A 27,960-nucleotide genomic window follows, 5' to 3' on the forward strand; every position below is an offset into this window, starting at 1 on the left:
AGCTGCAGTTATCCTCCAGTAGTGCACTTCATGGCTTGGGGCATTTACCCATCCTTGTCCGCATGCCCTGTACTTGGGATTCAATAATAATAATTATGTTCATAATTAGAGAGATATTAATAGTCTTTGGCAGAATGGGAAAGGAAGGTGCTAGGCCTCATTTGCGTCTGACAGTTTGTGTTGCCATTTTTGTCAGGCAATATGAGTCATCTGTAAGCAGGCCCAGGAGTCTGGCATCCTGTATGAGCAGTAGGGGCCAGAGAATGCTTCCAGGTTCACTCATTCCCTTTGGAGTGATCCTCTGGTGCTCTTCCATCAAATTACTTAGTGCTGTAGAGCATCTTGTATTTTGTTTCGCACTTGTTTTGTTAGTGGCTAATTTTCCCTAAATACATTAATGTACCTTCCTTGATGGCAAAACTTTCTGGGAGACTGGTAAGGCTGCCCATTTTCTCAAGGGGAAAAAAAAGTTGATGGAACAGGATGAGTAAAATGTGTTGATAGCAACTGGAATGAGTAAATTACAGTGAAAGCAACCGCTAGGAGAGAGAAAGTATGCTTGAATTTGGTTGGCTCTGTGTAGTGAAAGGAAAGGTGGAACCTAAACTAGGCTTCCTTTTCCCCAGTTGAAGGCAAGTATGTACCTACCTTGAGCTACATAATCCATGGACCAGCTATTTTCATTTTCATAATGACTTCCAATTTGGAAAAAAGAGTGATGTTCAGCTTCTTTGACTTCCAAAATCTGAAATAATCTTAATTGAGGGCACTTGAATAAAATAGAAAGCAGCATATATGATGTTTATCTTTCATTTTAACATGTAGATTTTCAGAAGCTCTAGACCAATTCATGAAATCAAAGTTCATGGCTGGTTATAAGATTGTGCCTGGCGTATTAACGTGGCCTACAACTTCTGAAGTTATCGAAGAGACACGAGCAGAAAGATTCCAAGTAAGTAAGAATGCTGTCCTGTAAACTGCAAGATTCCCAAAAGCCACTTCATGAAGTGACTATCAGAGATGAACTATGGCTTCTTTGCTGGTGGGAGAGCATCCTGAGACAAGTGATTCCTCCTGTACATTTAAGTAGTTAAGACTTCTAGCAGTTAATTTCTTTTGTGGGAGTCATGTCTACAGTTTGTGCTTCCTCCATTAAACAAGGATGTTGCTTCTTTGGCTCTCCAAGCATGCAGTTCCTTCTCTTTTTTTCAGAGGCATATATTTCTCTTTTTCTTACCTTCTGGTTGGCTTATCTATCGAAGTAAGGGAAGGCTAAACTTGAATATTTTTGAACTGAAAAGATGGGATAGTATAGAGATGGATTGTCATGTAGGGGGCTACAAAGTACTGAGCTATATCAGACAAGGACACTTCAGCATGAATGGTGAAAACTTGAAGGGGGCAAACCATGCATGGTAAATAATGTATACAAATTCCCTCAGGTGGATTAGGGCTAATGTGGTTATATAGTGAAATAACGGAAATCTGTTAACTTCAGTGTGTTTGCATATTACTATAGACCCTCAGCAGCTGCTTCACTCAGCTTCAACCATGTTGCTGTGATTAATCCCTACTTAATGGTTCATTCCTACTTGATTATTTCCTGGCTTAGTAGCATTAGCAGTGGAAAGATCAGGAGGCTGCAAACCCTGTAATGGAAAGTAATGTCAGCCTGCTGGTATGCATGGAATTAATAGTATCCAGAATTTTACATAATGTGTCATCTGAAGTTGTAAATTGATAAATGTACAAATGAAATGGCTTTTAATTGTGATGTAAATGGAGCCTTATTGATAACTGTCATTTTAGCAAGAATTTGGTGTTTCAAAGCTGCTCTGGATTTTTAAGATGTAGTAGTGACGGAACTATAGGCATTTATCTCTGGTTTTGCTGGTTCATAGGTTATGTTGGAGGACTGTATTGAAGAATGCAAGTTTCCTCCAAATCCAGATGCAGTTTGTCGCAACCAACAGTGCCAAGCACATAAAATCAAAATATATTTTAGTGATCCAGATTTCAAGGTAAATATGATGGCATGATGAATAGATACTTACAGTTTTTTTATTTTATGTTGACTTTCTCTTAAGACGTCTATGAAAACCGTATGTTTTGAATATTGTAAAATTATACTGTAGCCATTATGAAAATAACAAGACATTTCGGCATTATTTTGCATTTCAGGGTTTTATACGTGTTACTTGCTGTGAACAATGTATAGTGGAGTTTCATGTAAGCTGTTGGAAAAAGCTGAAATCCACAAAATTCAGTGATAAAAATGACAAGGTAACATTAGACTTACAATACATCATTTGTATAGAGAGGTTGTCCAAGGTGGTGCTGTTTTAATGGACAAGGGATCAAATTCTGAAGAGTAAATATTTTCCATGTTGCTAAAATATGTGTTTCAGGAGCCCCGTGGTGCAGAGTGGAAAGCTGCAGTACTGCAGTCCAAGCTCTGCTCACGACCTGAGTTCGATCCTGACGGAAGTTGGTTTCAGGTAGCCTGCTCAAGGTTGACTTAGCCTTCCATCTTTCCGAGGTTGGTAAAATGAGTACCCAGCTTGCTGGGGGTAAAGGGAAGATGACTGGGGAAGGCACTGGCAAACCACCCTGTAAAACAAAATCTGCCTAGTAAACCTCGAGATGTGATGTCACCCCATGGGTCAGGAATGACCCGGTGCTTGCACAGGGGGCTACCTTTACCTAAAACATGTGGCTAGATCCTCTAGGAAAGAAGGTGCCATTTGTATTTTGGATTGACTTCCTCTTAACCAGTGAGTACATTATTACATTGTTTTTTGTGTGCAGAAACAACAGAATACAGGGAATTCTCGGTAGCTGAATTTCCCAGGCTTCTGTTACTCAGTGCTGAAAGGAGCCAAGTACAATTGTACTTTCTCTTTTAGGAGATATGATTATTTCCTTTGTTGATCCTCCCTCGGTTTATTCTGATTATAGTGACTATTGGGGTTTTTAGCACCCAGTTTGAGGTTAATAAATGTTAGCTGTTTTTCAAAAGATGCATATTTTATCTAATATCTTCTTACTGAAAACAAGAGCAGCTGATATTCTTCATTGCAGTAAATATAAATGGTATTAAACAATCTGAAAATGCAGTATTATGCACTGAATAACTGAAATAAATACTGTATTTTCCATTACCATTTTCTGCACTACCCAGGAAGAGTCATTTCATCTCTACATAAAACTTTCTAGATAAAGAGTTGAAAATTAGAACCCTTACTTTACAATGGAATTCTGCCATATGTACAGGATTGGATGGGTGTGTGTGATTACGCTAGCGCAGGGTCTGTAACGCATTGGAGAAAGATGATCATTTATTGCTCTCAATCCAGCATGGTTCAGAAATTTTAAAAAGTTGTATTTGAGCTAATGAGACAAAAATAATCACTTGAATCCAGAGTACCATGAGTGAAAATCTGTTCATGGAATGAGCCTCCGTTCTGCTGCCACTCCTCTAGCACCTTCTGAAAATCCACTTTTGCATAGTGGAGGATCCTCTGTGTAAGATACGGCTACAGCTGGAGTGAATTTTGTGGTTTCTTGCACTTGGAAAATGCCATCTATTCTTTGATTCCAGCCAATGTGGAAAAATATAAAAGAAGATTAAAGTTGACTATTAATGCAGTGCTTAATTTCTGTTTTTGAAAAACAAGTGTACATTCCACTCATGAACTCCAACCAGGTGTTCTTTTTTGTTATCCTGCTCATAGGATTTTCTTCAACAAGTCTGCTTCACTCCAGATTGCAGAGGCCTCATTTCAAAAATTGTTATCTTCAGTTCATCTGGTCTTATAAAATGTGAGGTAAGAAATTTCTCACTGAATCTTTCTTTAAAATGTTGTTCAATAGAGTTTTCCAGAAGTGCTGATAATCTTGGGTCAATTAATAATCACACAGCAGCCCCTGATCCATGTGGCTGTGTGTCTGCTGAGGTCCCATAACCCTACATATTGACTTTGGGGGCTTGCTTGGGTGGGGACAGTCTGTGAAAAATCTGCATCTGCCATCAGCATCCGCTGATGCATTGCTGGATTTATTACATTAATATGATACAGTGGCAGAACAGGTTTTCTGGTGTTTTTTTAACAAGTCCAACAATATACTATTGCAAAGAATCTTTTAATCTGCTACTCTTTTTTTCTTTCTCTCTCCCAAGTTCGAGCATAAAATAAAAAGCAAGAATCCCCCAAGGCCCATTGTTAAACAGAAATGTTCGAGGTAAGTTTCCTAGATGTCCAGGTAACACACTCCACTAGTTTTCAGAACAGTGAAATTGTTAGGACATCATTGATGATCAGCTGGGCCTCTGAGCATTGCTTTCGAAGTGATGGTTAGGTACGTTGTCATGTTATACCCAGCACCATTCATGTGCTGGGTATAAGGCTGTGGGCCAGCCTCTTATTTTTAAATCAGATTTTTATTTAAATATCTGAATTTATTTTCAGTTCTTCCTAAGAAAAACTTAATAAAATTAATTCTCATGCCATCTCCTTCCTGTCTTTTGGCTGTCAACTTTCTCTCATAGAAATTGAAGTAAATACAATTACTGCTTACATAAATTTTGAGTGTCCTAAGTGGTTGTAAAGTCAATAAACTTCACAACCATATAGAGGGTAAAGCACAACATTGCTTAGTTACGGGTAATTCTGTTTGAATATTCTGTTTGCTAATATTAGAGAGGATGCATGCTCCAAGGCACTCTCAAAAATGTGGGGAAAGGGGCTATGTTTGTACTGGTAGTCTGTATGCTTTCCATGCAGAAGGCTCCAGGTGCAGTCCTTAGCATCTCCAGTAGAAAAATCTCAGGGAATAGACATCAGAAAGACCTCTTCCTGAGACCCTGGAAAGTCATTCCCAGTCAGAGGAGACAATACAGAACTAGATCAGATGTCAGTCGTAGAATAAAGACAATTTCACAGGAACCATGTGTCAAAGAGCTCCAACCAGCCTCCACCAGTTGGGCTGCTTTGGTTTGGTCAAAAGTTTCCCAGAGAGACAAAACATTAAACTCAGGGCTTCAACCCCAAGATTAATGGATAGCTGCCACCAACCCTGGATCAAAAGGCAAGCCTCCAGGCAAGGAGTCCAGGATAACTCCAGCCAAGCTCCAAATTCAGTGTGACACTTTTCCTGCCAGGGTGAGACCTAGCTAGGATTGTTCACACTTCCCAAAACTGTCTTAGGTTTTTGGTGGGTGGTTTTACATTCACACAAGGCACTTAGAATTTAGGCTTGGAATCCCAAAATCAAAAGACACAATCCATTTAAAGGCTAACAATTTATTTATAAGATTTAAGCTGGTTTACAGGAAAGAAAAAAGGTTTCATGAAGTGATAGGCAATAAAATAATAAACCATTTAGCATAGCTAACTAATACATTCAAAAGCCTTTTTGATTCAAAAGGATTGGCAAAGGTTTCTAGCATCAGATTTATAGTTACCAACTTCCAAAGATGCTTCCAGCATTCAAGAGTTTCAAAAGGTTGTCCAAAGGTTTCTCCAAAAGGTCAGCTTGACCAGAGTTTCCCCCTCAAGGGCCAAAATCAAATGGGTTCTGATGCCGCCAGCACAGCTCTCCTGCTGTACCCCAAAGTGTGCATAGTTAGGCTCAGGACTGGTTTGTCCTTATATCCGTTTTCTCAAAGGGATGAGCTCATAGAAGCCAATTGAGAAAACGAAAGGAATTAGTTGTTGATTAATCGCTTGGTCAAAAATGCTGACTCACTAAGAGATGTGTTCAGGTGAGGAAGCCTGCAGAACTACCTACACCTGGACATCGTCATGATGGCTGACCGATTAGTTACTATGGCAATGCACGGCCTTGCATTCCAAAAAGGGGAGAGAAGGCTTTAACGAGCACCAGCTGGGGCTTACCTTACTCCCTCTACAGAAGCAGTTTTCAAAAGGAAACTATTTTTCTGTTCACAATATCACAAAATCATAGGCCTCCAGGCCTGAACCAAGGAAATCATGAACCCCAAGAAACTGAGGGACCTCAGCTTCTTGACACCATGTTATAATACTTTCCTTGTTTCATGTAGGAGTATATATTGGTTTGGATCCAGTACAGTGTTTCTGTAGGTAGAAGGATTTCTGCTTGCAGAGCACAGATTGCTTGCTGCCCCTAGAAGTGCTATTTATGGGGGTCCCCTGTCCTGCAGGAGTCTTTGGGGTTGCACAGAGCACTATTTCTGTGACCAGACACATTCACGATACCCTTATATACAACACCCACGTGATTTATGCAGTTTGGGAGTTGAAAGGTTGTCACAGTTGCACGAATGATAATACGATTAATACATACATGTGCATCTATATCTTTCTCTACATGGAGATGCTGGTTCATACAGATGGTTTTACCATAGGAACATCTTGATGCTCTTGGGGGCTGGTGTCGGATGTGAACTGGTCCAGAGACTTGCATGTTCCCAAAGCATTTGTGATCTTGACGTTTAAGTTAAAGTTGAATGATGGGAGCTTATATAGAATTTTGCTTGTGAGGCTTCACTGTTTGTTTGTTATCAGTTCTAGGAACTTAAAGTTAAAACATGAAAAAAAACTAAGAAGAAAATTTATGAAAGAAACAGCCTTGAACTCCACAAAAGATACTGCAGATGAATATCAAAGAGGAAACAGTGTACCAAAACATGATACTCATAAAGGTACATGCACACAAGCCCATGTTTCTTTGTCTTTGGTATCCTAATTTTTATGAAGTTATCCCTAAAGTTCATTTGATTTTTATTATGTTTATTTTTTTAGGAACTGTTCAGAAGTGGTTAACTTCTGGTGATACTGCCCTGCAACTTATTATACAGAACACTGAAAAAATAAAGACAGGTGTACATGATATTTCTAAGCTTCTTAATGAACTACTGTCATGGTGGGCAATTAGCAAAGAGGACTATGCTGTGTATACCGCAAGCAGTGCATCATCAAGTGAAATAATAGAAGAACTCATAAACTACTTCATTTGTAAAAAAAACAGAGTAAAGACAAGAATTTTTATTCATGTTCTAAGTGAATTTGAAGAAATGGATTCCAAACTGCGTGATTGGATGATTCATCTCAACAGAAATGGTAACGCAGTGTTTTCTGTGTCTGAGCAGATATTTGAATTGCATGGGATCTGATAACCTTAGAAAATATTTCAATTTTAACAGTTAATCTGTATACTAGTAAGTAATGTTCCAAAAATAATCTTCTGCTGTTGCCAGATTTTAACTCTCATCTCCTATATTGTCGTTGTCTGAAGATTATCCTTTGTGTGAACTTACCTTTTTCTATTTAAACTTTTTTTTGCAGGCCTAGAAGCTTCAGAAATATTTTTCTCTCGTTATGCACATTCTATTCTGCAGCTTGACCTCAGCCTTGTAATGGTACTCTGGAATGAGACTTATGGTATTAAGCTGGATTGTATTCTGAGCTGCTCATCTCAAGATTATGATGAAATCTTTAGCTTCTTTTCTAACTCAGCAGTCATACAGCTTCGCTGTTTTATATGGCTATTAGAAGAGAACAGAGAGAATTTTCCATCTTTTCATCAATTTTTAGATGAATACTTCAATAAAATGGGTAACTATGTTGTGAACAAATAATGTTTTACTAAAATATTGTCGAAGGCTTTCACTTTCAGATTTCATCAGTTCTTGTAGGTTATCCGGGCTGTGTGACCGTGACCACGTGACCGTGACCAAGACCACGGTCACACAGCCCGGATAACCTACAAGAACCAATGTTTTACTACTTTAAAACTTTGCTGCTCTATACTGATATATGGTTATGGGAGTGGAGAGAGGTGGCTTAATGGGAAATGCTTAGGCTTAAGTAGTAATAGTGCAGTTCCAAACAGAGTTACACCCCTCAAAGCCCCATTCACTTCAGAGGACTTAGAAAGATAAATGCTGTGTGGGATTGTCCTGCAACTAATGTTTAGGAGGTATTTGTTCGGGGGAAACATGATTCCTTTGTACTATGCTAAAGCCTAGATTTGCACAGCCCTTGTATTGACTATGAAACAATCTTCCTCCTCTGTTCTCACCTCGTTTCTGAGCCAGGTTGACCACAGAGATAGGTAACTCCTCTGTGCATCAGTCCCAAATTCTTTTCCCAAACTAAAACAGCTTTTAAAGTTTTGAAATAGCGGTGTGTGGGTGTGTGTTCTAAGAAACAGCAAAGAATAAACTGGATAACCATGCTGGAAATTTGGGATGGAGGGGAATAAAGCAGACTACGCAATCAATCAATCAATAATTTATTTGCAGTCATAGACCATCAAATAAGACAAATTTGCATAGTTAAATAGCATAGGATAAAAACAAATACAAAATAGATTTGCTATTAAAATGGTTAAATAGTTAAAACGGTTAAAAATGGCAAGATTATCAAAGTGCATAACTAATTAATATCCGAGCAAATACTAAATGTGAGTAAAATTAGAATGCTTGATAATATCCTAAAATTACAGAGGCTAAAACTAGAAGGAAAAATAAATAAACATGTATTCAAACTGCAGGATCAAACAGTATTCATTCTCTATTTCCTTAGCTATTGCAGGTTCTTAAGCACACTCTGCCTGATTTTAATTGCTAGCCAAGCAAACGTGGCCATGCTTGCAGATAGGTTAGCCATAGTATCCGATAGGAGAAGGTCTAAACGTCGCTTTCTTAAAGATCTGGGGCAGTCCACTACTAATGGGATCAATGAGCCTGTACGAATGTGATCATAAAGATTACACTCAAATAGCATGTGTTCGGTGGTTTCAAGTGCATCCTGTTTACATATGCATTTATGTGCTTCTAATGGTCATTTATTATATAACCCATCCAAAAACGTGGAAGGCAGGTTATTATGCCGAAGAAGCATAAAAGCTCTGCGATATTCAGGGTTAGTAATATTAAACAGATATGGCATAGAACTATTCCTAGCAGACTACTCAAAGAATTGGAGGGGGACACGTTTTTAAATCTAGAAATTATACATGCATTGGCTGTATGTTGAAAGAAGAAGCAGAGCTCGCTCATCATCTGATGACCCATACCTGCTCCTCTTTAAAGATATATGCACCTATTATTTTCATTAAGTGTAGGCATTGTGTCATTGGGTTAATTTGGCTGAAGTTACCAACTTGGAAAAAACTCAATCCTCTAATTAGCTCTTGAATTTCTGTCATTATTTGAGCTACAGTGTTATGCATCTTTGATCCAGAAAACTGGGAGCAGAATGGATCTTTGGAGCCCCCTCAAAACCCCCAAAAGATACACCTCTGGATTTATTAACCTTCAGGTCCAGTATGTGATGTGGAGGGGGGGGTAGCAGCAAAGGGGTTAGAAATCCACCCCCAAGAAATAGCAGCAGTGGTAGTATGCTCACAACAGAGGACTGATTCTAAACCATATCTTGGAACCAGTGGAGTGCTTCCCTGGGCAGAAAGATTCCTGCCTGCAGACTTCCTTGATTTCCAGAAGCAGCATATTGGGGGCATTTTGGGCTACAGTGGGCAGGGGTAAACCAAGAAAGTGTTGGGCTGTGTGGATTGGAATCATTGTGCTTGTCAAAACACTGTCGAGTTTAGGCCCATAGCATTTGGAGTGATTTATGTGTATCTGTCTTATTTTTCTTGAAATAATTACATTTATTTTTTTAAATAGATAATCCTTTTACTGTTTTAAAGAAGCAGGAAACTGAAACTACTTCAGTAAGTTGTTAATTTCTGTTAATCTTTCTGAATCAGAAACACTGGTAAATTTTAATAAGACACTTTTCCTAACAGATTGGGGAGAAGTGGACTGTTGAGAATTTGTGTCAGTTTTACTTTTCTATTGTATATTGCATCTAGAATCTATTGCATAAGCACCAGCTACTACCTTTCCAAGTCCACCCTTAGGTCTTGCTTACCTGATTTTGATCCTCAGATAGTAGTGGGGTTTCTTTTTATAGGAGGAGTTTAAAGAATCACCTGGCAGCCTAGTGAACAGTGGCAGCAAACTAAGTTCTTTAGGCAAGCTTTAACCTTTTGGGGTCTCACATGAAAGTGCTGCTTAGAATCATTAGGAAATATGCTCAGCTGTATTACAGCTTTTTGTGAACAAGGAAGCAAGGGACCAAATTTATGACATTTATGTGGCATTTGCTTTTTTTTTACTTTAAATTATGAAAAGAGCAAAATGCAGTTTTGTTTAGGGAAAAACCTTTTAAGCACTGCATCTTCATGCTTGGAAGGCTCCACATTTTTTTTAAGTTTTTTTTTTTTTTTACAATTTCCAAATAAAGTACATACTGGATTGGATCCAGTGCAAAATTTCCCCTTCTTGCATGAGCAGAAATGCAAGAAAAATGATTGAAGTAACCCTTTGTTCTAAGTCAGACTTAATGTATCCCCACTTGTGTTTCTTCTTGTGTAAGATATTGTGTAACCAATCTTGGGTTTTCAGAAAGTGAACCTAGCAGCTTTTTCATTCTCAGAATGGCTCCCCAAGGTACAATAGGAGGGTTGTCCCTTTTTGAGGCCATTAAGTAATGTCCTGGTTATTTTCTGCTCATGGGTAGCTTTGTACAGAAGTCTATTCTGTACTGGTCTAGAATAAGAGGTTGGGGGCATCACAAGACAGTCCCCTAAATGCATTCCAAGTGGAAACAGCTGAAAGCTAATTTGCACAGCTAAGAACAAGGATTTGCTGTGAACTAGTAAGTGCAGTAAGGAATCAGAGCACGTGAGCAAAGGAAGGAATGGGAGGAGTAAGCCTGTAAAGCCAAGGCTTGCTCATGAAATTTGGCGAATTGGGTAGACTGATCCAGCATTGCCTGAATGGAATAAATGTGTCCCAATATGAGGAGTTCGCCATGCGTCTTGTGCCACTTCTGGGCTCCCTGCCCTACCTTTATTCCCAGAAAAAAATCCTCTCTTCCTTTTGTGTTGTTAAACTTAAAGTTGTGTTCCAGGATTAGTGCTATCCACAGTTACCTTTAATGAGGACCTTTAATTTACCTTTAATTTACACCAGTTCAAAACCTTAATTATAAACCTAGTTAGGGTTAATCAGATGTAATCGAACCTCATGAGGCAATGTGGTTAATACTGAAATAGGAAGGAAAGGGGAGGGACGAGAGGGCGCTTCGGCCCCAGGTAAGCCTGGCTTTAAGAGATCTAGAAAATTGATGTTTGCATCAGGCTATTTGATTTTGGGGAAATGTGGTAGATGATCAAAACACTGGGTTGGATACGGTGGAAGGAGTTGGCAGAACAGATGTTTCCCTTCCTATACCTATACAGTGACTCGTTTTGCAAGATCTTTCATGGGATCTATTCCGTGGGATGCTGTTGTTTAACCGTATTTTTGTAATATGAGAATTTTTTTTCATATGAAACATAGCTACAAATTTATTACCATGAAATGGGTTTTGTTAATCAGATCTCTGTACTTTTCGTCATCTATTGTGAACAGTGATTGTGTTCCCTGTGACAAATTTCCCAAGTAACTATGTGTAGTGTTATATTTCTGTAGAAAAGTTTGCATTTGAAATTTGTTTGCATAATCTTTGGGGAAGAATAGCTGTTTATATTTTTCACTTAATTAGAATATTTTTCACCTTGACTGCTTAAATTCTTTGCAAAGGTAGGCTTGCTGTTGGGTGATACTTCTGAATTTCCCTGTTAAATCGTTTTTCAGTGATTCTGGTAGTGAAGGCAAGTTCTTTACAGAGAGGCTCACTTTTGAAATGATTTGGAGGCGCCTCCCTCTTCCTCTCAAGTACCAGTTTGTCTTCTACCTCCATGAATTGTAGCCTTTAGTGTCTGGTATTCAGCTCAGCTTTAGGCTTGGGTTGCTTCTTTATGAAACATGGTTCTAAGGAGCTGGTATCATGTACCACAGCTGTGCTGTTTAAAGTGATGTGACTATCCAAGTGTAGTAGTTTGGATGTCTTTGTTGAAATTATGTCAATATTGAGCAAGTTGATAAAACAATTTCACTTTACCTGATGAAATGCCAGGAGTAGGATTTGCTAACAGAAACCTCAGTAGTTTCTACTATATGAGAGAAGACAGCAGTTTCACATCTTAGAGCTGCTGCAGCATCTCTGCCTCTGCCTGTTTCTTTCCAATATAATGGTTGTGGGATTCGTGACATCGTCACTTCTTGGGGAACTGTTCGCCATTTTGTGGGGTAATAATGAATAGAAGTGGAGAAAAGGCAGATAAACAAGGCCTATCTCTAGTATGTCTCTTAAGGTGAAAAAAAAATACAAATAATTTACAAGTGAAGCCAAGGGGCATTATGCTAATATTTTGTTCCTGAAAAGTGTCACTTATAATGATTGAAGGTAAACATTTAATTTCTTTTTCATTCCAGAATAATGGTATCAAAGTAAAAAACAGAAACCGAAAGAAGCCGAAGGAATCAAGGGTATATAATACCTTATTTTTAAAGAGAGACTACAGTGTTACAATGTAGCGGTAATACAAACAAGTGACCATATACTTTTTCTCTTCTTCCATCGTTTTTTCTCCAGTCTTTCTCTTTATGTCATTTTGAAAAAGGAGGAAGGATGTTGGCAACTAAACTATACCAAAAACTTTCTTTCCCAGTAAACACTCCAGTTACAAAGTTACAGTCGTCTTTAGTCTTGGGAAATAGTGGGCATGCAGAGAAGCTATATCCATCTTATACTATGTGGATTAGAACAAAATTTGTTTTGGTGAACCTGTCAACTATTCTGGAAATTTCTCAGGCAGAAACTATTGTTTCCTAAATAGATCCTCCAGATAACAATTCAGACAGTATTCTAAAAACAGTAAATCTCTCTTTTTGACATTTTCCAGTCTTCAAGTATCTTGTACCCTGGCTCACATACTGAGGGTATTCAGGTGGCAAAGTGGTAGGAATCTTACAGTGATTCCAGTTCTGATGCTGTAGAGCTATTTTCTGATTAAGAGTCTTTGAAAACAAGCATGGTTTTGAAACATTCTATACAGTGTAAATGACTTCATTTTTTTTTCTTTTCCCATGTTGATTAGGCTATTTCAGTTCTCTCTGGAGGAGTAGGCACAGCTACTCGAGAGGAAGACAATATATTTTCAGAAGAAAATGCATTGTAAGTTGCAACATGAGATCTTAGAGTTGCACGGACCACAGTCTTGCCTATGTTAAATCACTTTGGTTTCAGTGGAAGAGTTATGCACCTGCCTGATTATAAATTGTGTAGCATGAATCGTGCCTGAAGTATGCTAAGCGGTATATAGGATCTGTAAAAACTTTGGCAAAATAGTGTAACAGTAAGTTAAAGTCAGATTCACAGAATAAACAGCTAATCAAACAAAGGCTTTGAAAATAACTTATTTAGCTTGGTGAATTGTGTAAGAATATTTTAATTGCTCACAGTCACAATTCCATGGTTTCCCAATATATTGGAGGACAGTTGGGGGAGGATGCTTCAACAGATGTATTTAAGGATTAAATTGGATTTTATGTACTGCCAGCTTAAGACACTGGCAGAGGTCGAGCTTTCTTGCCTTCCCTTTCCTCATGACCCCCAAACAGAGGAGACAAGGGCAAAAGGAAGGAGTTCATGGTTTATGGCATGTCAATCCCCGGGCCTCCTCTCAAGAACGATTATTAGTACATGGTCTGTTTGAAGATGTTAAGTCTACTACTTCACCAGAAACATTACTGGAAATTGAAAGAAACAAATAAGCTCAACAGATATCACCTTTAGGGATTGATGGTATACCATCTCCAGGAGAGGAAGACTTTAAAATAGATGAAGCAGCTGCAATCAATTGTGAGCCCTTGGCCTAAATCAGAACCAAAAAACCACATCAGAGACAGCCAGGTCCAAAAGAAGCTGGTTTTTACTTGGTCTAAATAGGATTACAGAGCATGAAGAAAAGAAAAGTGATTGCTGTCACAATGTGGTTTTTTGGTTCTGATTTAGGCCAAGGGCTCACATTGTGACAGCAATCCTTGAGTCTGGTCAGTGGGAAAACGAAAGTAAACAAATCAACTGAGATACAGGCCTGACATCAATTAACATGGAACGGTTAAGAATCACCTCGATTAGTATAAATGGGCTAAACTCTCCGATCAAAAGGAAAAAAACATTTTATAAGCTCCTGAAACTCTCTTCTGACATTATTTGTTTGCAAGAAACACATATTGAAGAACGATTTAAGAAACTTCTACAATGTGACAAATTAGGTACATTATATACTTCTTCTTTTAAGAGCCCCGTGGTGCAGAGTGGTAAGCTGCAGTACTGCAGTCCAAGCTCTGCTCACGACCTGAGTTTGATCCCAACAGAAGTTGGTTTCAGGTAGCCGGCTCAAGGTTGACTTAGCCTTCCATCCTTCCGAGGTCGGTAAATTGAGTACCCAGCTTGCTGGGGGTAAAGAAAAGATGACTGGGGAAGGCACTGGCAAACCACCCCATAAAACAAAGTCCGCTTAGTAAACGTCGGAATGTGACGCCGCCCCATGGGTCAGGAATGACCCGTTGCTTGCACGGGACTACCTTTACCTTTTATATACTTTTACCTTTTATATACTTCTTCCTCCCCCCCCCCCCAAAAAAGGAGTGGTGACATATATTAAAGGGAACAAATTGACTGTATTAGATACTCTTAAAGATCAAAGAGGAAGATATTTGATTTTGTTAACCCAAGGTGCGAATGGCCAAAAATATACGATAGCAGATGTATATGCTCCAAACAACGCGAAGGATAAATTTTACAAGGATTTTTTTGAAGCTCTTCAAGATTTTCATCAAGGAGAAATATTAATTTTTGGAGACATGAACGATGTAATGAACCTAAGACTGGACAAATCAACTAGAACAAGAGGGGGTAAATTACCGAAGATAGTTTTCCAATTCTTGACTGACTGGAACTTAGTGGATGCTTGGAGATTTAAACACCCAAATCAAAAAGACTTTACATTTTACTCCAACAGGCACAACTCATACTCAAGAATAGACTTAAGATGGATTTCCAAATCTTTGTTTAACAACTTAGAAGATGATTCTATTTTACCAGGAACCTTTGCAGATCACAATCCACTTCAGATAACACTGGCGGCCGAAAATAGAGGCCTTAGGAGATGGAGATTGAATGACAACATTTTACTAAGTAAGGATTATGTAGCCTCGTGTCAAGAAGAGATTAAAAACTTTTTTGAAATAAATAATCCATCAGGTCCTCCAACCAGAATAACCAGCAAAGCATATGTAAGAGGGAGATTTATTGCTATTTCAGCAAAAATCAAACGTGACAAAGAATCAAGGCTGAATGTCCTCTATGAGGAACTCCGCCAATTAGAGGACGCACACCAAAGAAACCTACAAAAAAAATATTTGATAAAGATGTCATGCCTGAAACATCAAATAGACTTAATAGAGACAGAAGAAATGCAGAAAAAGCTACGTTTTGTCAAGCAGAAATTTTTTGAACATGCTAACAAACCTGGTAGGTTATTAGCAAACATGCTTAAGAAAGAATCACAGAAGAGGAGAATATTGGCTGTTCACAGAGGTAACCAAGTTTCCTATAAAGAAAAAGATATATAAGAAACTTTTAAAGATTTCTATACTGAACTGTACAAAAATAATGATTCACCCCAAATAGGAATTGACGAGTATATAAAGGCAGCCGAATTAGATAACGTCTCAGAAGATCGACAAATATTAAATAAAAAAATAACAGTCTAAGAAGTAACAGATGAAATCAGGCGCTTAAAACCAGACTAAGCTCAAGGCCCAGATGGACTGACGGCGAGCTATTATAAGACTTTTGATCAATTGTTAATTCCTCAAATGCGAACAGTATATAATGAGATATTAATAGAAGGTAAAATGCCACCTTCCTGGGAGCAAGCCCACATTACCCTGATTCCAAAAGAAAACCAAGATATCAGCCATCTCTATTTATACAGACCGATATCGCTTCTCAATGTAGATTACAAGATATTTACGTCCATCTTAAAGGTTGAAAAATCAATTACCAAAATAATCCACCGTTCAAACTGGATTTATACCTAAAAGGGAACTGAACAACAATGTCAGAGGGTTCTGGGCGCCATCAATCATTTGAGATGTACAAAACAAGCGTGTGCGATGATATATCTAGACACTGAGAAGGCCTTCGATAATGTTTCCTGGAATTTTTTTAATTCAAGTTCTATCGCATCTGAGACTTGGACAGCAGTTTTTAACAGCTATTAAAACAATATACTCAGTACAACCAGCAAGAGTTTTAGTGAATGGAACTCTTTCAGAAATGTTCCAAATTGAAAAGGGCACAAGACAAGGATGTCCTTTGCCACTGTTGTTATTTAATTTAGTGATGGAAGTACTGGCGAATAAAATAAGATCAGACTCTGCTATTAAGGGACTTAAAATTGATGACAAAGAATATAAGATCAGAAGTTATGCATACGACTAGGTACTGATTTATCAAGGAACGACAACTTCACTTCAGGCCATCAAACGTCAAATAGACCAATTCAGTTACTTTTCAGGATATAAGCTTAACAAACAGAAAACTAAGATGACTTTCTATAACGTCTCAAATAGGGAAAAACAAGAACTGACTGAAATAATGCAATGTACTTCTGCTAAAATACGTGTAAAATATCTTGGGATTCAGATTCCTACAGAGCGTGAACTATTGTATGAACTGAACTTCAAAGTAACATGGGACAAAATAGAAAAGGATTTGGAAAGGTGGAACAGACTTCAACTATTCATGTTAGGATGAATTGCGGTCACAAAGATGAACATACTGCCTAAACTAAACTTCCTTTTCTTGACCCTTCCAATACATTCATACCTGAAATCTTTAAAAAATGCCAACAGAGAATAAATAAATTTGTTTGGAATGGAAAAAAACCCAGAATATGATTTACGGTCTTACAAGACAACAAAAAGAGAGGAGAGCTAGCACTGCCAAATCTTAAACTTTATCTTCAAGCTGCTACACTAGTTGCCCTGATAGACTGGATACTTCATCCTGAGGACAGGAAAATAAGATTTGAGAAGGCAGGACTAGATCAAGGATTTCATTTTCTAGTATGGAACAAAGATGAAGCAAAAAACAAGGAACTTAAATTTTTTGAGAATTTTTTCAGAGAACAGCTGCTGAAGACATGGAATATATCAAAAAGGATGCTTAGTCCCTCGCCACCAAAAATAATGTCACCTATTGAAGCGTATCTAGACTTAACAACCAGGAAAAGCAATTACTTCCTTACTTATCAAGACTTGGTCTCTAAGAATGGCAATATTAAGTCGCTACAGGAATTACAAAGTGAGAACCGGAAAATCAATTGGTTTACATACTATAGATTGATCCGCTGTCTGAAGACGGACTGTTACCATAATGGAATCATGAGAAAACTAACAGACTTTGAGCAAGTAATAACTAAATCACAAGAACATTTACTCTCAAAAATATATCAGATTTTATTGTCAATTAAAACAGCATCTGAACAAGATACGGTGTGTATGATCAAATGGATGCAAAATCTCGGCGAGATTATTCCAGTGGAAACCTGGGAACACTTATGGACTACAGGACTTAAATTTTCTTCTTCACAAACAATCAAAGAAAACTGGTACAAAATATTTTACAGATAGTGCCTATCCCCAAAGGATCTCCAAACGATGTTTAAAACAAACCAAACAAATGCTGCAATCCTAGAAAAGCATTATTATAACATTCCCTACAACTCTTTGCTGATTACTGGTAGAATGAGCAATTTTTATGTAAATGATTTTTATGCTGCTTCAGAGGCATATACAAGAATAAAGATAGTTGGATTGCTCGATGGTATGCCAATAAAGGTATTGAAATTGAGTATACAAGAATAAAAGTAGTCAGTAGCAGGTGACAGTAAAAAAGCTATTAAAACTAGCACCAGTAACAATAGTAAAACAGTAAAAGCAATAAGATTTGTTTAAAGATTTTAGTTTAGCAGCAATCAAAATAGCATAAAACAAATAGTGTAAATTAATTTAGCCACAGTAAAACCAAAGGAATTAAGTAATAAACAGCTATTTGCTAAAAGCCCAGGAAAACAAAAATATTTCTACCATGGTGCATAAAACTGAACAGTGAAGGTTCTGTACTCACAGTGCTAGAGGCAAAGCTCCACAAAGAAGTGCCACCACATAAAAAGCCCTGCCCCCTTTGGCCATTATCAGAGTATTTACTTGAAAATACTAGGAATGGGTTAGCACAAAGCAGTGAATTTTGATGTGGCAGCTGCAACCCATTACTTATTCAACATTTATGCGCATGTTGTAGGACACTAGGGAGGAAGATGCTAAGTGTTGCTGAAGATGTTGCGCAAGCAGAACTGTGCTTAGTCCAGCTATTTTTGTGCTTGCACATCACTGGATCCAAGCCATAGGCTGCAAGTTATACCGTGGTTCTTTGTTGTCTTAAACTTTGTCTCTATTCTAATGTTTGTTTTATGGCTATTGTATCTGATGTATCTTATTGGTGTTACAGCTTGTGGCAGAAACAAATGTAATCATCAGTTGATGAGTTTTCTATTAACTATTAAGATATTTCCATTTATAAAACGGTTGTTTTTCATATTTCTTGTCTTAACAGAAGTTTTATGAATCCATGTGAACCTTTCAGAATTCCAGATTACCTTTATGATCAAGTTGAGGAATTTGAAGCTTTGTTTAATGTTTCTTCCAGTAGCAATTATCAGAGAATGTTGGACAACTATCCCAACCCAACTTGTGAAAACTTGTATGAGTATGTTGCCATTTCCCCTTTTAATAAGTATTCATTAAACAAAAACAATTTAAAAGATGATGCGTGTTTGCCTTAAATACACTTAACTGTTCCAGGTTTTAAAAACACTTGTTTTTAAGTATATTACTAGTACTTGTCATTTTAAGTATATTACTAGTACTTGTCATTGGAAGATTCTAGAGAATAAGTTACAAGAAACTGATTTGCAGCTGCTTGTAATGTCTGGTACAAAATTTTCTTAGTTATTAGTCCATATTGAGATCTTTAGATATTTTTCTTCTGAAAATCTGCTCAGAGCCTTACTGAAGTCCTTAATTTATTATAGCTTTGGAGGGTAGCTGTATTGGTCTGCAGTAGAACAGTTAGATTTGTGTCCAGTAGCACCTTGGCGCCCCGTGGCGCAGAGTGGTAAGCTGCAGTCCTGCAGTCCAAGCTCTGCTCATGACCTGAGTTCGATCGTGACGGAAATCTGTTTCAGGTAGCCGGCTCAAGGTTGACTCAGCCTTCCATTTTTCCGAGGTTGGTAAAATGAGTACCCAGCTTGCTGGGGGTAAAGGGAAGATGACTGGGGAAGGCACTGGCAAACCACCCCGTAAACAAAGTCTGCCTAGGATGTGATGTCACCCCATGGGTCAGGAATGACCCGTTGCTTGCACAGGGGACCTTGACCTTTAGCACCTTGGAGACCAACAAGAGTTTCAGGGAGTGAGCTTTCGAGTGTCCGAGCTCCCTTCATTGGACACAGTACAGTAGAAATGGAGATCTGAGTCCTTTTATCCTAGTCAGAAGGTGGGAGGGGCGTTGTAAAGAATGCTTGTGAAGGATGCAAAGGTAGAATGTATATTGTAATCAGCTTGATTAGAGCAGAGGGGACATAGAATTTTTATCTCATTACAGATGCTAATTTTCTACCCCCAGGTATTTCCCCTTTGCTCTAATCAAGATAATTACAATATACATTGTAACTTTGCATCCTTTACAAGCATTCTTTACAACACCCCTCCTACCTTCTGACTAGGATAAAAGGACTCAGATCTCCATTCCTATTCTACTGTGTCTGACTTGAAAGCTTACACCCTGAAACTGGTTGGTCTCTAAGGTGCTTCTGGACTCAAATCTAATTATTAATTATGTTATGTTATTTTTGTGTAAAGCATTGCACAGCTACATTGTACAACTTCACACTGAAATTATAATTTTAATTACTTTTCACAGCTATTTTTCTCAAATCTTGGAAGAACATGGCCCAATGGAAATTGATAGCCCGCTGTTAATTGGAGAATATGAATACTTTCCTGCAGCCACCCGTAAGATTGTGGAAAATGCTGGTGGTCTGAAATCTTTCCTGCTGCAGTCGCTACGTTTTATTATGATGGATGACCTTATTGGTTTGATGAAACATGCCGTTATGCTGAATGTAAACGTAGATGTCTCTGAAGTTGACAATGGAGAAAATTATTCAAGCTGCCTAACTAGTCAAGAACAGAATTCCCAAAGTAAACCACGTTTAAACCCAGCTGCGAAGGAGTTTAAGCCTAGCTCTCATATTAATAAATCTTCCGTGCCAATAACTACTGACTCAGTAGACAGCAGTAACCTAGAATATATGACTACCAGCCATTCCTCTTTTAGTCCTTTTATTCCTACGTATTCTTTTTCTGGTCAGACAACTGAACCAATAGCAGCATCACTGCCTACGTCAAAAGTATCATTGCCTTCAACTTTATCTGACAACCACCCAGTATTTCTAAATGAGGTTCCTCTGGACTTTCAGAGTGAAAGAACGCTTCCAGTCATTACTCAAATATTGCTTATGCCAGAGGTATCAGATCAGTCTAATTATATATATACAGATTATGATTCTTATCTTGATACTGATCCAGAAGCAGTATCAAGCAGCAATTACAGTGTTGGTAATCTTGTGGCAAGTGATGAAGTGCAAACGTTCCAGAATCTTCAGTGCATGTTAGCAAAGACAGAAAATCAACCTTATGAACAAAACCTTTATCAGATTGAACATCATAGTAATGAAGCTGGATCTAGTTCTGTTACCAAAATGGAAACCGATAATAAGTCCATAATAAGAAACAATCCCCCTTCCAGGATGATTGCTATTCAGGTGGGAAAACCATTATTTTTGTACCTGCTATATTCCTTGAGGAATTAATAATATTGATTCCTATGTTATGTCTAAATGGGTATAATGGCTTAACTGGCTTGGGCTGTTCTGTCCTTTCAATGTGCTGTAAAGTATAATTTTTTATGCCCAGATTTTTTACTCTTATATTAAGGGTAGTAGTACCGGTTAATGATAGTAGGCGTAAATTTTGGTGTGTCATCTCTTGTTAACTAGTTTAGATAAATGTGTTTTTAATTTTTTATTATTCTAACCCAGATTTCAGAGTGAACATACCTCTCAAACAACATTGGATCAAACCCTAAGTGTAATGCCTGCTTTACACTGGTGTAAAGGAAAAACCAATGTACATTGTCATGTGACGATTACACAAGTGATATTATGCCTGGTATATTCTAATTGGGAGGCTGTTGCCAGTCTCAACGTCCGGTGTACCTTGTGAAAAAACAAACACTTTCTTCATGACAACATTTATATTTCAACCTTTTGGATTCATTGATCCCTATGGCAGCTTACATACAATAAAACTTATTAAAGTATATTACAGGTCATAACAAAAAGATCAGTTAAAGCAAAAATCCATAACAAAGCTCATAAGAGAGAACTAAAGTAAATGAGTCTAGTAAGCGAAACAAAGCAGAAGGTTGTGATCTCCTTAACCTAACACAACATCCTGCTTAAATTAATGTTGGGCAGCCCAATCCAAAAGGGGGTAGATATGTGACAGCTGGTAAAAACAGGAATTAAAAGCCTGTAAAAGTGAATTCTCATGAAACTGCTCCATGGAGTTTCACTTGGCTACTCCAGCTATTTTGCTGGCGTAGCTCCACCCCAACATAAAAGGGCGTTCCTGGGCCGAAATGGGTTTGGAGGCTAACGTCAATTCTGTCCCTGGGAATGCCCCCCTGGATGTCGGTGCAGGACAATGCTGCCAGAGAGGCAGTGCCAGTGCCCAAGGCCCCTGCCACTACGCCATACTTGGACCAACGTACGTCACCCTGTGCCGGCATCCATGCTACTTTGTGTGGTGCAAGTGGCATGGATGCTGGTGTAGGGGTCGTGATGGCTCCTGTGTGGCTCTTGCTACCCCCTTAGGATTGCATGGTTAATCTGTTGGAAAACTGACAATGTAAGTGCCAAGCGAACCTCATGGGGGGAAAATTCCAAAGATCTGGAGATGCCACCTGGAAAGGCTTGTCCCACATTTCTATCCGCTGAGCTGTGGACAAAGGAACACGAAGCAAAACCTTTCCACTAGGTAGTCCTTGCATTCTGGTTCCAAACCTTTAGGGTTTTAAAAGGCCAAACAGCACTTTGAATTGTGCCTGGAAACAAATCGGAAGCCAGTGAAGATTCAATAACACAGATATAATGTACCACCAACTTGCTGCTGTTAAAAATCAGGCATCTGCATTTTGAACCCGTTTAAACTTCTGAGAACTGTTCAAAAACAGTTCCATATAGATAGTTACAGTAACTATTCTAGAAGTCACTTATTCATAGGTCATTGTGGTAGACTTCTCTAGGAAAGGTCACAGTTCCGGTATCAGCCCTAACTGGTAAGCCTTAACTTTGGGTGCGGTGGAACACAGGCAGGAGGGTGCTGCTGCACTCGTTTGTGGCTTCCTGGAGGTACCTGGTTGCCCACTGTGTGAACAGACTTCTGGACTTGATGGGCCTTGGTCTGATCCGGCAGGGCTTTTCTTATGTTCTTATGGTAAAAGATATTCTTGGCTACAGTTGCCTATTGAACCTCAGGGAGAAAAGCTGTGTCCAGTAGGAAACCTAAATTGCAAAATAGGGTTTTCTGGGGAGTACAACCCTGTTGAATACCGTTAACATACCAGTTTCAGGGATTGTTTCAGTCAGACATGCTCCTGTTGTCTAGATTATGCTCCAGTTTATTCACTCTCATCCAGTATGTCACTGACCCCATGCATTGCTTAACAAGTGCACAGTCTCCTTAGGATCCAGTGGAGAAAAAGAGGTAGAGTTGGGTGTTACCTCATGTTGATGTCACTGAACCCCAAAATATGTATGATGTTCACACATAAGAGTGGGACATGGTTTTTCCAAACCATGCTGTAAGCTGGGCAAAGGTACGAAATGGCTTGAAGCCTTCTTGATTTAAGAGGAAATCAGTAGTGTTTTAAAAATAGATCACTGGGGGTGGGGAAATGAACCTGGATCTCATTTTACATTTGACTGTATTGGTCTCCTATTATTGCAGAATTTAGTGCAGCTAATTTACTGGAGTTTTGTACAGCTTCAACAATAACCATACACTTTATTATGTAAAGTATAAAACAAGGTTGCATCCAGGAAAGGTCTGTTTTGTATAAACAGCTTTCTAAGTACATTTTGCATCTTAGCCTGCCACTTCCAGTGGATGAGCAAATGTGGCCTTACTTTTGCTTCTGAATGTCCACCAGTGCCATCCTAAGCACGCTTATACCCTTCTAAGTCCATTGAAATCAATGGGCTTCTTGAGGTGTAACACTGTTTAGGATGGCACTGTAAATGTGCCCTCTGAGGTATCATTAAGTCAGACTTCCCAGTGAGTGCTTCTTGTGCTGCTATGATGAACTTTAAACTGTGTCAAAGTTGACACAACCATTGTGTTCTATTTAAAAGACGCTTGTAAAGCCACAAGATGATGTAAGAAATGTCATAAGTAAGATTGCTTCCTCAACATTATCCTTTGCTTTTTATTTTTCTTTGGAAAAGGTATCTGGGATCACACTGAGGCATGATTTGAATAGCTGTATTTCACCTTTCACATTTGTGAACTCTGCAGATAAAAAACATCTTTTTTTAAAGAATACTTGGAAAATATTCTTGCTGTTCTTTGTTTGAGTTTAGGGACCATGCAACACTTGTCCTTACTTTGGCTGTGTTTTTCCCTGTCACACTTGCTGTTCACCTATTCTTGTTTATCCTGTTTTTTTCTTGCATTCATCATGTCATTGTCGTCGTTTGGAATATATTCTGTAATAAAGCTCAGACATGTGGGCTGTATCGCCCATGGAATGAAGGGATGTAATAGAACTCACAAGGAAATATTTTCTGGATCTTTGTATTTAGGTAGATCATGAACTGACAGATGCAGGAGTTAATACTGTGCCTTTCCATCCATATGAAATGCAGCAGGTAAGTTGAACTTGTGATATTCATAGTTGACCCAGTCAGGTGGCAAAACTTCTGTCAAAAATATTTATAACCCATGTTATAAAAGTATTTGTGAGGTGTATATACAAATTCAAATTCATCAAATTCAAAACCTTTATTGGCATCGCGAGTCACTTAGGGCATTCCATGGTTAATCAATAAAATATCAATAGACATAGATAAAATGGAGTATGCAGGAATAAAATGAATTTGGAATACATATAAAACAGGTATCTAAAATAGACAGATGGTAATATCAGCTATTGTATAGCAGCAGTATATATTAGATTTTGTAAGGTAACGTAAAAGCTACAATATCCAATCCTCAGTATAAAATTGTGACAGTAAAACCTGTAAGGCAGAAAAACAACAAAAATCAGAACAGTAAAAACATTCCCATCAGTATACAGATGCCTGGAAAAAATAGAAATGAGCTTGAAGCTCAGTGAGTTTGATGCTTGGTACAAACTGCAGAGAAGCAGTTCCATCAGGTGCCAAAACCAAGAAGGGCCTGTCGCTACCTCATCTCTCCATGCCACTGTATCTGAAGGAAGGATAGTATAGTTCTTTAAGAATAGACAAGACACGTCCCCTGCTCTAACTGCTGTACCCTCATGCACTCACTTCTCAGACAAACTTTTTCAACTCCTCCTCCTCCACAAATCTCTAATTATACTGGCTCATACTGGCTCAGCTAGCTGACAGTTTTGTGAATTTTCAACCCAACTGAAGTATCCTCACAGTCTTCAAAGGTAGCACCACATGGTGCTGCTGCAGTAATGAATTCTGGAAGTGATCAGATCATGGATATCAGGTATTGGGGGGCGGGGTGCAGAACCCTGTAGATAACAGCTTTCCTAGGTCTATAATAAAGCCCGAAATAATTCGAGTTTTTCCAGTTACAGTGGTCTATAATTTATAGGTACCAGTAAAATTTCATGTGTACTTTTTCAGGGAGATATGTTACGTATGGAGAAAGAGCATCAGGTACTACAAGAACAACTTAAAGAAGCAAATGGGAAATATGAACAGCTAAAATGTCGAAGCTCTGAAGAAATCAGTGTTTTAGAAGAAGAATTAGAAAAAAGTGTGGAAGGAAACAAGGTAATCTTAAACTGTTAATGATTCACAAACTAGGGAAGGAAAATAAGTGACCGGCCACCAACGTGACAGGCTTAAACCTGAGTTCTAAAGCTACTGAGTTAGATCCACTGCTACTGCAAATGGAGTTAACGGAAGCTATTTTTATCAGTTTCCCTTCCTCTTACCGTCCTCGGAACCCCCTGAAAAGCCACCATTGGAAGGTCTGTAGAACAGTTTGCTATACATTGCAGGTAAATTTCTGTAAGTAAAGGGTCTCTGCAGGAATCTGTCCTTCGTTCACTCTTTTGCAAGAGGGAGGGCAGTCCTTGCTGAGTCCACCTTCTTTTCTCAGGTACTCTGACAGTAATGGCTTTTTTTGGCAACACAGATGGCTGCTGGGGCAAGAGGGAGCTGATAAAAAGTAGTTTCTGTAAACTTGCTCTATTCGCAGAAGAGCTGCATCAAACCATTATGTGGAAGCATCTTCCACTGGAATAAGTCAGCTTGTGTGTCCCCATAGTGGTCATTATCCAGACAGTCATATGGGAGTGTGACTTTGTTCCTAACAGAAGTTCCCAGACTATGTAGAACTGCATTTGAAAAGCCATTGTTTCAAAAGCATACTACACTGCACAATAAAGTGCTGTTAGTTTAAAATAAATAAGTCATAGTCACAACCCTGCTGAATGTACACGACAAGTCTCTTTAAATGCCTCAAAGGGCTCTCTGGCCATTTGTTCAGGTTCAAATGCTGTTCTAGTGTCCTGCAAAGCCTAATCTTACAACTTTTTTCTCTAGGAAAACCAGCCTTGATGTTTGAAACCGATTTAGAAATGTGTAGTTTCCAACTGATTCCAAGGCAATGGATTGGAACCAATATCCCACATGTGGAACTCTGTTCATGGAATGGGGCTTTGCCCCATTTCACTGAAGCCACCTACATACCTTGAAGTGCATTCCTGAGGGGGAGTCGTTGGGTGTGCTGTGGGATATAGTGTGAGGAGCTGCAGGGGAGGAGGCAATTGGCAGAAATCACAGACAAATGTACATTTTGTACAGGGAGAACTGCTCTTGATGTGCAAGCAGTTCTTTGGAACAAACCCAGTATATTTTGTAACTTCAAACCTAAGCACTACCAGTTTTCTTGGCAGAGTGAAAGTTTTGTTATTTGACTTATTGTTAATGCTTTTGCTTTATAGCTTGCCAAGAAAGAACTGGATTGGTTTCACACAGATTTAGAAATGGTGATAAAAAGATGGCAGCAGGAAAAAAAAGAAAATCAAGAGGGATTAAAAGCAAGAAAAAGTAAAATAAAAAAGCTAACAGATACGAATGAAATGTAAGTTTATTTGGGAAATAAAAATGTTACCATGAGGTGGGGATGGGAAATGGATATAGAGACTGTATTGAAGTCTGGATTTTTTCAAGTTTCAACTTGTGTGGATGTTGCTATTCAAGCTTCATTCTGCCACCTTCAGCATTATCCATCTTCATAAGATTTATTTGTTATTCTTTTCATTTATATCACACCTTTCTCCCCAGCGGGAACACAAAGCAGCTTACGTAGTTCTCTCCTCAATTTTATCCTCATAAGAACCCTGTGAGGTAGTTTAGACCGAGTGTGACTGGCACAAGGCCACCAGGCAAGCTTCCATGGCAGAGTGGGGATTTGAACGTGGGCCTCCCAGATCTCACTTGAACCAGTATGTGATGGGTCTGTCTTATTCTTCTGGGTAAAAACAAGGATGGTACCATCCAGGTCTGCTACAAAACCTGTGAAGTGTTATTCAGTCTCAAACTTGCCTGGCATCTGAGTCTCCCTTTTAACTTCACAGGCTGCACTCAAAGAAGGGTAGCCTGCAGTACAGCTAGGTTCAGTTTAGTTATAAAGGGCTTAGAAACATAGAGCTGGAAGGGACTTCAAGGGTCATGTAGTCCCAGCCCCTGCACAACACAGGAAATTCACAACTGCCTCCCCCCCCCCCCCGTGGCTCCTGCTCTCTATGCCTAGAGACTTTGCTGAGAAGTGTTAGTGGCTGTGGACTAATATTCATGAGGACCTAGACTTTTGTTGGGATAAACTGCCTTCGTTTCATCTCATAAACTGAAGTACAAGACAGTTGAAGCAGAATTCCAGTCTGCAGTTGGTTTGTTACACTGCTGTCATCAGAGTATCTGCATAATTCATTTTATTTGCTAAACTTTTTTACACTGCTGTTCAATTAAGTATAGCAGTACAGCTTCACCCACAAGTTCAATTAGCCAATTATTAATCTGGATTATTTCAGTACCATTACTTGCAGAGCTAGACACTCCCATTGTGTATGACATGGTCTTAAACACTGGTATGCTTTGAAAATATTTGCTTTTAGCTGTTTTCTAACCTATTTTTAACTACTTTTAAACTCCCCTGTGACATATTGACTTGTCTTGACAAAAACTTTTCTATAATTCTGTCTTCATATCTATGATTACAAAGGTGGTAACCATGCTAGTCTATTGTAACAAAATAAAACAAAAGTCCAGTAGCACTTTAAAGACTAACAACATTTATTTCAATAAGAGATTTCATGAGTCACGGCTCACATCTTCAGATATGTGAAAGGAAATCATACCAGAAATCCTACTTAAGGGGAAGATTTTTAAATTTCAAAGTTCAAATACCTTTATTGGCATAGTACAATCTGCAGTATATAAAAGGATAAAGGTTAGAGTAAAAGGGAAGAGGGTAGGGAGTTAGGGCAAAGAGTAAATTCTGCCATGAATCTTTCTTGGGCAGGGGGCATGGAA

The 27,960-nt window shown here is 38.6% G+C and overlaps 1 protein-coding gene across 1 annotated transcript in view; it reads left to right on the forward strand.

The window, feature by feature from the left end:
• TTC3 (tetratricopeptide repeat domain 3) overlaps positions 1-27,960 on the forward strand; it is a 97,921-nt gene that overhangs the window by 48,365 nt on the left and 21,596 nt on the right. The window contains exons 20-35 of the mRNA XM_056858496.1: positions 826-952; positions 1,902-2,021; positions 2,182-2,283; positions 3,735-3,827; positions 4,181-4,242; positions 6,549-6,685; positions 6,786-7,103; positions 7,329-7,598; positions 9,674-9,720; positions 12,374-12,427; positions 13,039-13,115; positions 18,630-18,782; positions 19,998-20,901; positions 24,004-24,069; positions 25,042-25,191; positions 26,370-26,509. Of these exons, the coding sequence (XP_056714474.1) occupies positions 826-952; positions 1,902-2,021; positions 2,182-2,283; positions 3,735-3,827; positions 4,181-4,242; positions 6,549-6,685; positions 6,786-7,103; positions 7,329-7,598; positions 9,674-9,720; positions 12,374-12,427; positions 13,039-13,115; positions 18,630-18,782; positions 19,998-20,901; positions 24,004-24,069; positions 25,042-25,191; positions 26,370-26,509 (2,820 nt within the window). The remainder of the gene's footprint in view (positions 1-825; positions 953-1,901; positions 2,022-2,181; positions 2,284-3,734; positions 3,828-4,180; positions 4,243-6,548; positions 6,686-6,785; positions 7,104-7,328; positions 7,599-9,673; positions 9,721-12,373; positions 12,428-13,038; positions 13,116-18,629; positions 18,783-19,997; positions 20,902-24,003; positions 24,070-25,041; positions 25,192-26,369; positions 26,510-27,960) is intronic.

Source organism: Euleptes europaea, chromosome 12 (genome assembly GCF_029931775.1).
Source record: "Euleptes europaea isolate rEulEur1 chromosome 12, rEulEur1.hap1, whole genome shotgun sequence".
NCBI lineage: Eukaryota > Metazoa > Chordata > Lepidosauria > Squamata > Sphaerodactylidae > Euleptes > Euleptes europaea.